This window comes from Ischnura elegans, chromosome 3 (assembly GCF_921293095.1).
Source record: "Ischnura elegans chromosome 3, ioIscEleg1.1, whole genome shotgun sequence".
Taxonomy (NCBI): domain Eukaryota; kingdom Metazoa; phylum Arthropoda; class Insecta; order Odonata; family Coenagrionidae; genus Ischnura; species Ischnura elegans.
Genome location: NC_060248.1, coordinates 7,185,070 through 7,201,733, shown reverse-complemented (window position 1 = coordinate 7,201,733; position 16,664 = coordinate 7,185,070). Strand labels below are relative to the sequence as shown.

Genomic DNA, 16,664 nt, shown 5'->3' with positions numbered 1-16,664 from the left:
ATTAGCCTTTTGGTTTCTTTTCATTCAGTCTCAAATCATTTATCTCAGTCTTCGTGTTAATGTGTTCAATAACAGCATTAGCGCCATAGATGGATTGAGTGAGGTTTTGTGGAGTTGAATGCTGGTTTATGTGAAAAACATCGGGATTTAGAAGACTAGGTACTTTAGTATCATTAATTACGGTCGATTTATATGAAACACCACAGATTTTTTCTTGGAGAATAATACAATGCTAGTGCCTGCGTGTTATAGACGCCTATTTATTTGGATAACTATTGCAGTAAGATGGTGATAAAAGAAAGCAAATTGATACAGATTCTGGACATTTCTCGTCAAGGATCACTTAATTTTTTAAAGATTTATTGAATATTTCAAATTTGCTCATTAGATTAGCATAATTCACATGATTTTTTCTTCTAAAATACACGTCGAGGTGATATCTAATGTTTCCAAGTTCAAGGAAGCCATTCTATGCCAACATTAAAATTCAAAGGTCATCCTCGCCAGTGCAAATACCTTGGTGCAAATACACTCAGAATGAGTGGATCGCTCATCGCCTTGCAGCGGACATCTTGGCAGTCGTGCCCAAAGCGGCGACGTCAATCCAGCCGACGGATTTGGGCCTCCACTTGGCCCCCCTGGCGTGCACTTTGACCCCAAGAAGAGGGGGTGGCCGAGAGGCAGGCACCGCGTGATGCTGGATGCGAAGACGGCAAGATATTAGGATGGCTCTTCGGTCATCTCTCGTCTCATTTGGACCCCAGTTGCAGTTGGAGACGGACAACAGCACGCCAGCATACAATTCAAACCGAGGCACTGGTCTCACGGTCACTGGAGGACGAAATATCGAGGTGAACAGACGTGGCATCGCACCAAAACACAATTTATTCATTTCAGCATTCTACCGATTAAGGTACGTGGAGCATTTAGTAAATTAGCTTGGCCTTTCATTCCTACCAACTTGGAGTTCCGTCTTCCAATTCACTAAACGGCCCTTCCCCTTCCATTGTATCCATGAATTCTATTCTCATCGTTCCCCTCCCTCGTTCATCCATCATTCTACCCTCTATAACACTGTTTTTAACATCCCCTCACCGCAAAGTACTCTCTCCACCCATACATTCTGACTCCTCCGTGCCTCATAAATAAGCTGCCTCTCATCACCCACCATGTCCAGCACTTCGTCGTTCCTCTACGTCCACCTCACGTTATCCGTTCTTCTCCATACTCACATCCCATACGCCTCCAGTCTTCTCTCGTCCTCCTTCCAAAGTGTCCACGATTCCGCACCGTAAACACCTACACTCCAGATCAGATTCTACACCACTCTTTTCTTTAAATATTTGCATATCGAACCTCCATTATTGGTCGATCCATTTGGTGCGATGTTCGTGACAATTTCCATGCTCCATGAAGTAAATATTCCCTCACTATGTTCTACGAGTGAAATTCGGTTTCTAAGTGACAGAAATGAAATGCCCAAGGTAGTATTCTTGAGTGGGTAATCTACTCTAGGATTGGAACTAGCATTCACGTGCAGAGTACGGGCCCCCGCGCACTGGCAGCTTTAATCACCGGCAACTAAACAATTTACTCACCCAAGAGTTGCTCGCTACCGCGCACTGGCGATTAAACAGTTGCCAGTCAGCTCAGTTTACAATGGATCTCGTGGAAGCTACTTGTGTTGTTGCGCTCATTCTGAGACAGCGAAAAAATAAGCAAAGGAACAAAAGGTTTTGGGTGCAGTATTTGTCCTTGTGGACTATCCCCTTTTTTAGAGTAATTTACATAAACTATATTGTACGTAAAAATGGCAAGAGAAGTTTATAGACCTTTCGTTTAATCTAAAATGTTTTTGCCTTTAATTCCAATTAATTATCAAGTAACCTAAAAATGATCACATTTCAACCACCTAAATATAACAGATATCTTAATAAAATTAAACAAATCTGGTTTATATAGATACCAGGAATGATCTTCAATAGCTTTAATCGCAAATTGGGCACCAGAGAAGCTGTAAAATCGGTGGAGTGGCTATTTTAAGTGGAATTAGATATCAGGGAAGAGATACATCCATCTAGCTATACATGAAAAGGAGACTAAACTATTGAAAAGAGACTGAGTTGGATCGAGAAACACATGAGGAGGAAACTTAAAAATAAAATATGACGCGAGCTAGGAAGGATTTCTGCTGCAGTCCGTGGAGTAACTATGGGGATAGATCCTCCCAAACCATCAGAGAAATAAAAAAGTTATTTAAAAATATTGCCTAGTATTGAAATATAATAAATGTATCTGCTTAAATTTAAATTTTTAGCGCCAAAATGATGTAAAATTTATGCCGAGGTATGTCAGTTTTCAAAAATTTTCCCGCTCCAGGCCATCCCATCTCCCCCAAAGCGTATTCATAGTTACGTCACTGGCTGCAGCACAGCAATCATTTGATTGCAATCACGATTTCAATACTGTGATTTTATCTTTGGGGATACATATTGTTTGCTTGCTTTTGGTTATCTTCTATTTATAATCACTTACTTATCTTTGATATTTAAGAACGATTCCTCTATTATATGCATGATAAATTTGAATGAATTGTACATGATTTCCGCCTTTTACTCATTGTAATTTGCTTCGTTCAAACAACTGTTATTCTATAATGGTCACTAATTTTTTTTAAATGTTAAATTGATAATAACCTGAAAAGCTGAACCTGAACCAGAAAATAAAGAAGAACGTAAGGATAATATTTCAGCATTAAATTTTAAACAAAAATTTACGAAAAAAGTTTTTATATGGAGTAACCCACACCTGTGCAAATTAGCTCCAAATTTGCTGCAGGAACGATTGGCGCCTCCTCAGTCGAACTTACGACGCGATTTTTAACATGGATTGCCGAATCTTTCCGCAAGGGTATATGATCGCTGGTTGTGAATTTATGGCTTCCAAATACAATCCAGAGCTTGTTCAATAAATCAATGTACCGCAAATAATCCCAAAAGGTAATGGGGCCGGAGCAACATTTGCAGTAAAATTGAGAATTAGGAAGAAAGAACGGGAGGAAAAAAATAAAAGAAATGGTGGCGTCGAGTGAAGGTGTAACGCACATACCGAAGCGAAAGGACACATCAACCTACCCAATGTGGTTTTTTTAATTAGGAATCCTATTTCGAACAACAGAAATGATTGAAATAATTGAAGGTGTCGACTTGGACGGAGATAAATAAATGAATCAAGAGCAGAAACGTAGATGCGAGAAATTCCAAGGCCCAACATTATATAGTCTCTACAATAGAGATCCGTGGTCCACCATGTAATGAGCTGTGAAACAGTCGTAGCTGGACAAGTAGAAAGAAGTATAGGAACGTAAAGAAAAGAATTTCGAAGAATCTCAAGAGTTTGAAGAAAATCAAGACGAAGAAAATTTAATGAAAGGTGTAAATATGGAAGTAAAAGAGGTTGTTGTGTATTTACATAATGCAAGTAAGTGAAGTTGTAAATATATGGCTTCCAAATACAATCCCGAGCATTTTCAGTAAAAAATTATCGTAAATAACCCCAAAACTTACAAACTATGAGACCTTTGCAGAACGCGTGCAGCAAAACACTTCCCAAGATGTGCTGCGAACAATCAAGCAACTGAAAAGTTAACAGTGCGCGAAGTTGGGCAAAAACCCACGCGATCTATTCCTGCCGGCAACAGTGTAATCGCCCTCAGAATAGGTCCGGACGCAATTATTTAGTTGCGGCAACTAAAAAGTCGCCCGTGCGCGGGGTCCCTACGTCATATTTCCGACGCAAAATATAATTAATTTTCTTATTAAATTGCACTTATTTTTGGCGATTCCATGGTGAATAACAATACAATTTAGGGCATGGATACGTTACTATATATGTCGATGCAATACATCATAAAACCGTAGCCGGGACGCAAAGGAGTTTACTAGGTGTTGAAACGAAAGCATCTGCTATTACACTTTCTTTCCCTCCACCTCCTCAACTATCCCCCAAAAAGATTTCTTTAATTAAGAAGGGAACAATCTTAACGCTGAAATCTAAGAGAGGATAATTTCTGAATGCTGGAATAAAATAAACTGAACTCCCAAAAATGTGTTCATAATTGAAGAACATATTTTTGAGACCACATTTTTATTGGGATCTCCTCTTAAACGAAGAAAAAATTCTGAGCTCCAATTTCGGAAGGGCATGATCTTAAATCAAATGCGTTTCTCTCGATTTAATAAATTCTTTTTATCTGCAATGTTGAAGACAAGCCGCGGAGCGACCATGTGGCCATAGATTATGGAGCAGCAGAGAGAAAATTTAAAATTACTGGAAATGAAATAGATCGTAAACTTTGGAGTGGTTGGATGAATAGTGACTTATTAACACTCGTTTTCCTTTCCAATTCCTCTCCAAGGTTCTGCGGGTGAGTGAATGACCAAGGTTGGCAAGCGGCTGAAAACACCATGGAGACGAGTTTGATAGTGGCAGTGGTGCTTGGATGGGTGATCGGCCAATCGCGGGGAGGGATGCAAAATACCGTTAAGACGTCACTACTTCTCGGACCCGTTGCTGAAACCAAAGAGGTGCCGGTACTGGTGGACAGCTCCGGTGAAATGGGAATAGGTATGATATTTGATAAGGCATTTATCTTGAATATAAATCGCTGTTCGGAGGAGGTACGACGGTTTAAAGATATTGTCGTTGTATTTACCGCTCATTTATTGCGTTAGCGTTGCGTTATTAAATTGTATAGCGTTCGCGTTTTAAAACAATGGCTCTTATAATCCACATGAAAATAACGAAAGAGAGACTATTTTTCAAGTCTATAGACATTTCTAAAGATATTCTGGGCAAAAGGTGTTATTAAACTAATTTGATGCTATTGAATCCGAGTTAGATAGATGAAAAGCCGGATTTAGGGGCCTAAATCTGAAAAACTAATAGGCGGCCAAGATGGCGACGATTTTTATCAAGCAATCTGGATTCTCGATTTCATTAGGAGATAATGGCTCATGCAGATATTCTTTCCATTCGAAGCATTCAACAGTGTACCCTCCAGTTGCATGAATCAATTTCACCGCCTCAATCAGTCCTCGAGGGGGCAAAATCAAAATGGTGGCAATTAAAAAAAATGTTGAGATAAAATTACTGTGAAGTTTGACATATCGAAATTCAAGTTTTTCGTGCCAACTGAATCGAATAAGGCGGTTTGAGAACGGTTTAACTATTGATGATTGCCATATTTGAGCATTGAGTACAAAGCTGAGATTAGTCTCAATCTCATAATGCCCAAAAGTTCCGAATTTGGCAAGTAATAATGAAACTTTTTGTATCTTCTTTTTTTCCCTCACGATATGATTGCGATTAATTTTTCCGGGAAACAAAAAAGTAAAAATGAAATAATGCGAAAGAATATTCATTAATAGACCTGATAGTTTTGAACAGAATGGCATCCAAATGGTGAGAAATAATTAGAATCGGAAATCAAATTTAAAAATCTCCTCGATATGATTGCGATTAATTTTTCCGGGAAACAAAAAAGTAAAGCATGAAATAATGCGAAAGAATATTCATTAATAGACCTGATAGTTTTGAACAGAATGGCATCCAAATGGTGAGAAATAATTAGAATCGGAAATCAAATTAAAAAAATCTCCTCTTGATATTCCGAAACGTATTTTTCAGTTTTCTTGCGATGTCTCTGTCACTCGCTTGATTTCGTTTCCGGCTATTCCACGACCAATTTCTTCCTCGCACGAGCTCCTTCTCCACATTCATTTGAATTGTTAATTGTGGTACAGTTTGAAGATTCAAGAGATCACCTATTATTCGTGCAATGGTCGGAAAAAGTGCCGAGTACGAAAGTAGTCGTGGAAGACAGTGTTTCGAGAGTTGTGTAAATCGCCTATGCGTATCTCCGCAAACTTTGGCCGATAGAACGATAGAATTGACGTCATGTGAAACTCTGAAAATTGAAAAAGCAGGGCCATTCATTTCAGTTTGAAGAACAATGATGCGTTGACCTTGTGCGGACATTACCTAACATTTTATGCTGCAATTCACATGCATTTTGACGGCATTTCTCTGTCTTTCATTTGTGATACTGAGTTTTACCTGATTCCGAACTATTTGCCTATCAATAAATAAACCTACACTGATTAAATTGTGTACGATAATGCCCTGAACATAGATCGACTGATACGAATGGTATGGGTATGGTATTTGGAGGAGGCGACCGACAGCTGAGGAAAGGTGCGTCTTGAGGGAAGGGGAGGTAAGGAAGGGTGGAGAGAAACCCGGCGTAGGCATTAGGCTGCTCTTAGCGAAAGGCGCCGAGAGGGCCACGGCTTAAATGTCCCATCCGACGGGCGGACTGCTTCACCTGAATTGACCTCCACACAACATTGAAGCGGGGATCGGGCAGTCTATGAAAAATATCTGCGTCCGCCGGGATTCGAACCAGAGGCCACGGGGTGTGAAGACAACACTCCAGCCACCACACCAGCCTCATCGAGTGATATGAGAAAAGCCATGCGTGTCGATTGAATACCCTCCCCCACTCCCCTCGGTGTTTTACGTTTAATTTTTTATTGATTCATCTTTTAATTGGTTTTTAAATTGCCTTATTTTTCATAGTTTTTGCATTGCTTAATTTTTTAATAGTTTTTAATTGCTATATTTTATTTTTTAATTGCTTAGTTATTTAAATGTTTTTTTAATTGCTTAATTTTTAAAAATTGTTCTTCATAGGGGAGAGATCGATTTTTCGCCATGGTTTCTGGTATATTGTTGAAAATTGGACTCATAGGAAAGGTTTCTGCTTCCATACACGTATAATGCCTTTTGTTTTATTTCATTCAGTTTCAAATCATTTATCTCAGTCCACGTGTTAATTTGTTCAATAACAGCATTAACGCCATCGATGGCTTGAGTGAGGTTTTCTTGAGTTGAATGCTGGTTTATGTGAAAAACATCGGGATTTAGAAGATTAGGTACTATAGTATCATTGATTACGGTCGATTTATATGTAACACCACAGATTATTCCTCAGGGAATCATAGAGAGCTAGGCCTGCATGTTATAGACGCCAATTTATTGCAATAACTATTGTAATAAGATGGTGGTAAAAGAAATAAAATCACTCAAATACAGGATATTTCTCGTCAAGGATCACTAGATATTTATAGATTTAGTGAATATTTCAACTTTGCCCATTAGAATAGCATAAGTCATTCGATTTTTTTCTAATGAAATACACGTCTAAGTGATACCTAATATTTCCAAATTCAAAGAAGCCATTCTAATTCGCGTAAAATGGATGATACCGAAAAATATTCTCATTTATGGCAAATATTTAGTTGTAATGCTAGTGTTAGTGAATCAAATGATCGTATGAGTTTTGGGCAGAAAATTCTAGTCATTAGGAATCCTTGATGCTCCATTAACGCATACCAAAAGAACACGCTCTCGACTCTACAGTTATTCTTTCGGACCACATTTTCTAGAAATAATGTTTTAGCTTTCCTTTCATAATCTCTGAAGTCATATTGCCATCAATATGAGGATATTAGACGTCTTCATTCATACGCTTGGCATTCTCGAACGTCCGCATTTACTAGAGAGCCGTGAGAAGAAAAATGAATTTTCTGAGAATGAGAATTCTTACTCTAACTAGGGTCAGGGATGAATTTTAAAAAACTTCTCAAGAAAAGTTTCTAAGATACATATATCGATCGGAGGGAGACAAACTGAAGGGCGAAAAAGAGAAATAAATTGAGAAGAATTCTAACACTCATTCCACATGTGTAACGCTAAAAATGTTCATGATTTTGGTGAGGCAACCAGTGCTTTCTGTAATTTTTATCGCAACGGGATTTGTAGAACACGGAAATATGTTTTGGTTCTTATGTTACCGTTTATGATTTAAAAAAACTACGGTTTCACACAGCTGCAAAGGTCGTGTCCGACTTCGACCATAGAGCTCTATGGCTTCGACAGGCTAACATGGAATAAGTTTAGGTTGACGAAGCAGGCAGTATTCAAGTACCGTTACTTTAGAGCAAAAATAATTGCAGAATCCCAACACATTTGATTGCCTGAAGAGACAGACATCGGTTTGATGAAAACTTATGCTTAAAAATCAAGATGTATTTAAACTCAAACTATGAGATGAAATAAAAAGTACATAAAAGTTAATATTGTATCGCGTTGAACCACTTTTGCAAAAGGACAGGGAAAGTAAAACTAAAGTTAACGTGATTATTGAGAACATTGTGATTAATATATTCCTATTAAATTCAACTAATTATCGCTGGTTTTCTGACCAATGTTTATCCGCCAAATGGTGTTTTAATATAAAAAATATTATATTATTATTTAATACTAAAATGTTTAAGAGTTTCCACTTCATTTTATTTTAAGAATAGGAATTTAGATATTTCCATACTATGAAATAAAATTTTGGGCCAGTTTTGATGGATGAATGTTGTGGACGTAGTAGTTTTCCCTAGGTTGAGTTACAAACATGAAGTTGACAAAACAGCTAATTTTACGGTGCGCGAAAGTCATTTATTGCACTCGCGTGACTACTTTTATTAAAATTTCGTAAAACAAGAAATAAATAAGAATTGACGATAAAATTTCCTTTAAATTGCCGTATTAATGATTATTATGGCATGCGCTGAAGTCCAGATTATAAATTTGCAAAGTAAGGCGGCACATCGTTTTTGACAGTAGTGTTAGGGAGGGGGAATTCCGGAAACACAAGCAGGCATTAATTTTTTGTGTCAATTGTAATGAAGCGGTGGCCAGCGACCGTTACCGTCATTATCACACATTGATTAGCTAAAAAGAGTTTAATTTACTGCTTATCTATGGGAAATGGTAGGGTTTCTCTTCATGGTAGGGATATCTTTCGTTTCTGTAGAAATAGAGAAGTGTGGTTTCGCTATTAGTGGGTCCCCATTGACGATCCGGGTTTTTCCCTTCCCTATCCTGTCCCTGGAGGCGTCGTCGGGCTTTCATCCTAATTTACTTTCTCTCTGTTCCTCCTACATCTACATACTACCCCGCAAGCCGCCTAAAAGGCGTGTGGCAGGGGGTGTATGGACACCACCGTTTACAGATAAAAAGGAAATGCGAAATTACGAATAGCGTTTATTAAAGTCTTTTATGGTTCGGGGAAAAAGCGAATTCCCATATCTATCCGTTCGCCTAAATATTTATATTAATTTATCCCTTCTGTCGGACCGGGAAATATGGTGGGGATCTAAAATTATGTTCCCCGTGTCGCTCTTAAAGATATCCATTCTCCATTGTTCAAGCAATCTAAGCCTAGCGCGCAGCCTCCGAGTCTCCAGCGGCTCCCAGCCTTATTCGCTTAACATCTGGGTAATTCAGTTTTCGACAAACTTTTGTCTTCCTTTTTATTTTATTCAGTTCACGGATTAAGTATTTCTGCACCGGATCCCATACGCTCGCTGCATATTCAATGTGCGGTCGGACGAGTGCGAAATAGCACCTCTCTTTTACTTTCTAATCCGAAATCTTCCCACAATACGCTTGACGAATCCTAGTTTCTTCAGGGCTATGCCGCAAATATTCTTTATAATGTGATCCCCACGATAGGTTCGACGTTATCGTAACTCCCAGGTACTTCACTTCGTCTTGCGTCTATTGCCAGGTGGGCAGCTGAAAATCGAAGGCCCGGACTTGGGGAGAGTTAATGTAGCAATGCTGAATGATGAACACTAGAGAAAACTTGCGTACTTTTGGGGCATTTTGGGAAAAATGCTAAATTTCAAATCTTACGAAGCCTTGATTATTGAGAATATTGCGCGGTGCCCTAAGATGGAGGTACAGAAGAAGCAGTGGCCACACATACGCAATCTCGCCTTAGCGTATCCTCAGTATTATCGGCCAGAGGCTATTGATATTTTGTTGGGTGCCGAATGGTTGGGCACTGTAATGATTGGGAATACAAAGCAGGTCCAAAGGGTACTCCGAGTGCCATCGAGACACTGTGGGGATATTGCCTAGTGGGAAAGGTGCATCAAACGGACGAAAATACAGATTCATTTTGTTTGGCTGTTGAGTCACAATTGGATTATTGTATACGAAAGTTTTGGGAGGTAGAGGAACCGCCAACCGTTCGTTACCTGAGTGAGGACGACAGGAAATGTGAATCTCACTTACAGGCGACGGTACGTAGGGAAGAATCAGGTCGTTACGTTGTGGAACTTCCTTTGCGAAATGATGCACCTCTCTTGGGGAATAGTCGAAAAGCTGCATCGCGTCGGTTTATTCAATTTGAAAGGCGTCTGGATAAAAGGAATGGATTTAGGATAAAATACTTGTGGGCATTTGCCACTAAGTTTTAATTTTTGCGTTAATATTATTTTTCAATTTTGCTACGTTAAACCTGAAATTGTTCAACGTCCGCGGATATTTTAGGAAACTGATTAAAAGGTGGCACCATACATAATTCAAGCTTCTACAGGAGGGATTATAGATTCCCCTCTTCGAATGGAACTATGTCCGAATAATTTCCCTCTATATGCACTTACTGCAGTGTAATTCCCACCGGTGCACTTAGATGAATGTGACCTGATGACCGGAATGAGATCCTAACGCACTGAGCGTTTCATTAAAAGCAGAGAGGCTGAGTTACGCTTCGACTGATATTTTGTTTCTCCTTCAAACAGGAGCTGTGGGCGAAGTTCCTGACGAGACAGTCGAGTGGGAGATCACGAACGCTGAGTTACATGAAGATTGCCATGAGCGTAAGCATTGGCTATGTTGCAATTCCCTTTCATCATCATCGCTCTGCAATCAGAGGACTGGTTTGCCCACCTACCAATTCACCTAGCCTTGTCACGCTCACGAATTTCCTCTGTTCCCATTCCTTCATTAACCATCCACCATGTATCTCCTCCGTCGACTACATCCGCTATAGGGTAGTTTCCTTCATCAAAGAAAACGAAAGGCATTGATTACAATCCGTTACCAACCATTAATGTATTAATAATATTCAAAGTATTTGTTTTTTAGAAATCCCAGTTTAAACGAATGTAAATGATCAATTTTAACCTCATTTGAAAAAGGCCAGATTGGCGCCCATGCGATGCCGCTCCACGTGACGACACATGGACCCTAGTTTCTATACGAGTAGATAGGAGTTTTACATCGTCTGAGATTACCAATGCATGCATGAGGCACCGAGCTCAGGGAAACATATCTTAATAATCACCTATTAAAACTGCCGAAGGTCGGAAAGTTTCCTTCGTTTGATAGGGTATTAATAATCCTTATTTAAGCCAAGCGCTACCCGCAAGCAGGGTACTCTGCTACCTGCTCGCAGGGTACTCTACTACCTGCTAGCAGTCTGCATCGTAGCGGTGCTCATAGCCTGGCACCACGGTGGCGTCACCCGGCGGCTACTGGAACCAAAAACACGTCACAAGGGCTTTTCCTAGCATTCATTCTTAGCCGTCGCGTTTTAATCGCGAAAAATAGATATCGTAATTTAAAAATCTAAAATCGTGAAATACGTACTCCAGGAGTAATAATATTTCGATTTAGGCAATTTAAAAAATAATAGGAAACAACCCTTTTGCGGACTACCTCTACCATTCTTCCCTTCAACGATAATTTTCATTTTTTCCATTGTATCTCATTATGTGAGCAATTGATTGTTCCGCCTTCCACACAAGATTCTCGAAATATCATTCTTCTCTCGTACTCTCCTTTGAACTTCCGCATTACCAATCACACGATCTATGCATTCAATCTCCATCATTGAGTTCAGCATTCTTTTGGGCTGCATCCGCGTCCGTTGTTGAAGAACCACAACAGTTTCGCCTGCTCTCCTGCCAGCGTCCTCAGGTGAAGGATGAAGTGAAGCTTTTAGTCCTCTCTTATATAGTCAATTTTTGGCGCCAAATCGGTGGATTTCTTTCGGCCAATCAGGGAACGTCCTCGTATTTGCGTCGAATATACCTTTTCCACGCGCTGTGCAAAGGATAGCCATCCTCCCTGTTAAAGTTCGCTGGTCTTTTGACTATCTCAATGGCCTCTCTTATTATTCTTGGGAAGTACTTGTCTTCTCTCGCAATTATTTTGGCGTCGTCAAATAAAATTGAATGTCCGGATTCACTCCAGGCGTGCTCCGCGATGGCAGAGGCTTTGAACTGTTTGTTTCTGGTCGCTCTTCGGTGTTCGCTCATGCGGGTGTTCAGCGCTCTGCATGTTTCACCAATGTACCATTTACCGCAAGAGCATGGCCCTTGGTACACGCCTTCGGAGAGTAGTGGTGAAATTCTGTCCTTGGGCCCGGGTAGGATGTCAGCTATCTTAGTGACGCAGTTGAATCTGGTCACTACATCATGCTTCCTCAATACTCTCGCGATTTTCTCAGACCTCCCTGCGATGAAGGGGATGGTGACATAAGCCTTCGAATCCGGCCTGGTGGCATCTTCCGGGTCAGGCGTCGCGGGCACTTGTCTTCTGTTTTCTTCCTTCTCGGCCCTTTTCAGGACCATGTTGGCGCTGTATCCATTTCTTAGTAAGGCTGATGTCAGGTGCTTCTTCTCGCTGGAAATTGAGTCCGAGTCGCAAATTTTATATGCTCGGTTAACAAGAGTAGCCATCTCCATCATTCTTCCCTAACTCCACACTTTGATGGAATCCAACCTCGATTTCTCCGCCGCTGTCTTCATCCTTGCCTCGCTTCCATACGGAAACGTCTAAGTACTGATGAATTAGTTCCCAACTTAAATGCTTATATTTTCAGCAGTAAGAAGACGATGATTTTTTTAAAGGATTCCTCTATCCGCTTTGGCGATTATTCCTACCAATTCCTTCTTCCTCCACTGGTCACGCGTCTAGCACCAATCCCAAACAGCACAAATCCTCAAGTCAATCCTCAAGTTCCCTGGTCTGAGATCGATCTTAGCCGTTAACTCATATTCCCTTTTCTTCCACTTTGATGGATTTATGCACTCCAATTGAATATTACGAGTGAAAACTACACTATACCTTCACCAATTAGATTCACCGAGAAATTTTCCGACAGGCACGGCATTTTTATATTGATAAGGCCTTCTCTTATTTAAAAAATTCATTCAACCGGGCCGTGATCAAAAGTTTTAAAACTATTCCAAATTTCATGGGAAAAATGGTGATGTTGGCTGTTGTATATTGCACGCAGTTAAAATGAGCACGAATTTCCGCGTTAACTTACAGAGTGGTGTGGAGTGAATGGCTGAGATCTTCTCGAAACTCATACATACGTTTCCCTTCCATCTTCCGTATTTATTTAGAAAAAATGAATATCGATCTCGGGTCCGAATTAACGACCACACTCTTGGATTGTTGATTTCTTTGAAGATAGAGCCAAGGTTATCTTCTTCTTGCAGATGTGGAGAAGCCGAATCGGTTGCACTGGCGAGCGGAATGGGAGCGAGACGAGATGAGGGAGTCGAGGGATTCGGTGGGCCTCATCGTGGTCAGGGACGGAGGCATCGGCTGCTCCCGGATGCGGCGTTGCCGCGCCCTCGTCCGCTCCCTCAGGGGCCGCAGGAAGAACTGCGAGCTTAGAGACAACTTCTACGTGGGTGGGGACGGGAACGTGTTCGAGGGTCGCGGGTGGCGGGCCCCTCCCTACTGGCACCTGCGGGGCCTCACCGCCGTCACCGTGCACTTCCTGGGCGGCCCGCCTTCGGCCCGTGCTCTCGAGGCCTACCAGTGGCTCGTGGACGACGGCCTCTTGAGCGGACGGCTCTCTGCCGGCCACGCCGTCATCGCGATGGCCACCCTGCTCAACGACACGAGCCACTCCAGTCGTGGTCTGCAGGACGCGGTGTCCGCATGGCCAAGGGCAACGGACGTGGCTCGCCTGTCCCGCTCATGGGAATACGTGCTGCCTCGACACCTGAGGTTGGTGCGGAGAGCCGCGTGGGACGGCGAAGGGCCGGCTTCGAACCGGACCCGCTCGCGTCCGCTGCCGAGGGGAGTGGCCTACGTGATGATCAGCGAGGGCGGGGAGCGGTGCAGGGGGCGTGTCCAGTGCACGGCCTTCATGACGCGCGAACGCCAAGAGATGAGCGCGGCCCTGAGGGGCGACCTGCCGCACAACTTCTACGTCACGGACGGTGGGGACGTGTTCGAGGGTCGCGGGTGGGAGTTTCGGCCGCAGTGGGAATTGAAAGGCATCGAGAACAGCTACGTGAGCGTGCAGTTGTGCGGCAACTTCACGAGCGACGCCCCGTCCGAAGAGGCCGTCAATGCCCTGAAGCTGTTGGTGGCGAGCGGCGTGGAGGTGGGCAGGTTGTCGCCTCAATACAAATTGGTTTCCATTGGTCGACTGCTTCATGCTGCGAAAGGATCTCTTGGAGAGGGCTTGCAGGAGGTTGTGGAGGGTTGGTCCGCTTGGTCGGAGGGATGGATTGGCAACAGTCAGTACCCATCACCCTACACTCCCCTGGCTATCATCAAACGCCACGATTGGGATTACGGATCTAAGGGTTGCTCGTCCAGTCAAATGACAATGGTCGTGGTGGACAACGGAGGAGAAAGATGCTACACCCGCGAAGAATGCGTACCCCTCATAAGAGAGAAACAGTATACCAGGGATATATATGGCTTTGACACCGTGATTTACAACTATTACATCGGAGGAGATGGTCAAATTTACGAGGGAAAAGGGGGATGTACGTCTCAAGTATCTAGGTCATTCTCTGTTTCTAATGTCATGGCCATTAGATTTTTAGGTTCCTTCTCCGAGGATCGCCCTTCTGCGCTGGCCCTCAGTGCATTGACCGGTCTCCTGGTTTACGCTGTGAGATTGGACTTTTTATCGGAGCAATACAAACTGACGTCTTTCCGGGAGACATACAGGACCGGAACGCCCTCCCCTGCGCGTGGGCTGGACGGCTACTTGAGCACGTTGCCATCGTGGACGAGTTACTCAACGCTAAAGGTCGATTTATTTTCGAATGGTCGAATTCCATTCCGAGCATCGAGACTGGATTACCAGTCGTCGGTAGCGAGCAATTTCACAAGAGCCGTCGATTACGTGGTTATTGGGGAGTTAATAAACACTAATTGCCGGGACGTAGCACAATATCACTGCTTGAGTGGTAAAGCTAACTTTTACATCGATGGATATGGGAGATCTTTTGAACACCGCGGCTGGAAGTACCCCTCACTCTGGGAAAGAAAAGCCCTGAATACTGAATTCTACTCGGTCGTATTCAGTGGGAATTTCACCGAGTCGCTTCCCTCTCGTCTGGCAATGATGCATTTCCATCACCTCGCGAGACTCGGAGTGGAGACGGGTAAACTGGCGGCAGAGTACAAGATACTGACGTTTCGACAGATATCCGAGGGATCGCTTGCGAGCGACCCTGGTGATAAGTTTTGGCGAGAGATTAGAACTTGGGACAGATGGACGGAAGTCGATCCTCTCCCGCTGTAGAGGACCACTCTCGATACGATTTAAAAAAATGGAAACCAATCACAGTTTGCATGCTTGAGCGTATGTTTTCTTTGGAAGCAAGGCTTATGAGAACTCATTCCTTCAGCTGGACCGGTCATTTTAGGTGAAGGATCACTACCTTATAATCTATGCTGTAATTGATAGATTTCTCTGGGGTTTCCATTCGGTTATGAGAATCTGTCTGGCCCAGTATTTCGATAACAATTATGTTCCTCTCCCTCAGGAAATGATGCTGGTGCCATCAAAGTCACCCGCATTTATTACAATCTCTTATGTGTAGAGTTTTCCCAATGGTTGACACAAATTTTGGCTCTCCAATAGGGTAGTTTCCTTCATCAAAGAAAACGAAAGGCATTGATTGCGATTCGTTACCCACCATTAGTGTATTCATAATATACAAATTATTTGGTTTTAGAAATACCGGTTTAGACAAATGGCAGTGGTCAATTTAATCCTCATTTGAAAAAGGCCAAATTGGCGCCCATGCGATGCCACTCCACGTGACGTCACAGGGACCTAGTTTCTACATGAGTAGATAGGAGTTTTACATAGTCTGAGATTACCAATGCATACGTGAGGCACAGAGCTCAGGGAAGTATCTCTTAATAATCACACATTAAAAATACCTAAGTTCGGAAAGTTTCCTTCGTTTGATAGGGGAAAAAATCCTTATTTAAGCAAAGCGCTACCTGCTAGCAGGGCACTCGGCTACCTGCTAGCAGGCTGCATCGTATCAGTGCTCAAAGCCTCGCCCCAAGGTCACCTCACACGCCGACAGCTGGAACCAGAACGACGTCACACGGAGTTTTCCCGGCATTCATACTTAGCCGTCGCGTTTTCGCGCGCTTGAAAATTTTCACTTTTCGTTTAAACGCGAAAAATAGATATCGTAATTCGATAATCTAAGAGCGTGAAATGCGTACTCCAGGAGTAATAATCTTTCGATTTAGGCAATAAAGAAATAATAGGAAACCACCATATTATCTCTTAGTCCGAACACTGATGAGTTAACCGTCGTTAAGTTGGACACGCTGAATTTTCAGCGAACTCATTCGCTACTTGCAGTGATAACAACATAGAACAAAACCAAAGGATATATAATCTCAATTTCTGGCAAATTTTACTGCTTCTAACGGTTGTGATAGGCAATGAAAAGTAAGTCTGG

At 42.2% G+C, this 16,664-nt stretch overlaps 1 protein-coding gene across 1 annotated transcript; it reads left to right on the top strand.

Annotated features, from left to right (window-relative positions):
• Positions 1 to 279: 279 nt before the first annotated feature.
• LOC124154946 lies at positions 280 to 15,489 on the top strand. Its single transcript, XM_046528710.1, has 4 exons — positions 280 to 913; positions 4,418 to 4,626; positions 10,707 to 10,784; positions 13,419 to 15,489. The coding sequence occupies exons 2-4, from the start codon at positions 4,467 to 4,469 to the stop codon at positions 15,476 to 15,478; spliced, it is 2,298 nt and encodes a 765-aa protein (XP_046384666.1). The 5' UTR covers positions 280 to 913; positions 4,418 to 4,466; the 3' UTR covers positions 15,479 to 15,489.
• The last annotated feature ends 1,175 nt before the right edge of the window (positions 15,490 to 16,664 follow it).

Excerpts from the sequence above, each read along its gene's own strand:
- LOC124154946 (XM_046528710.1), top strand. The coding sequence starts at position 4,467 with ATGGAGACGAGTTTGATAGTGGCAGTGGTGCTTGGATGGGTGATCGGC. Across the intron at positions 4,627-10,706 it reads CTCCGGTGAAATGGGAATAG|GAGCTGTGGGCGAAGTTCCT; the intron begins GTATGATATTTG and ends TCCTTCAAACAG. Across the intron at positions 10,785-13,418 it reads ACATGAAGATTGCCATGAGC|ATGTGGAGAAGCCGAATCGG; the intron begins GTAAGCATTGGC and ends TTCTTCTTGCAG.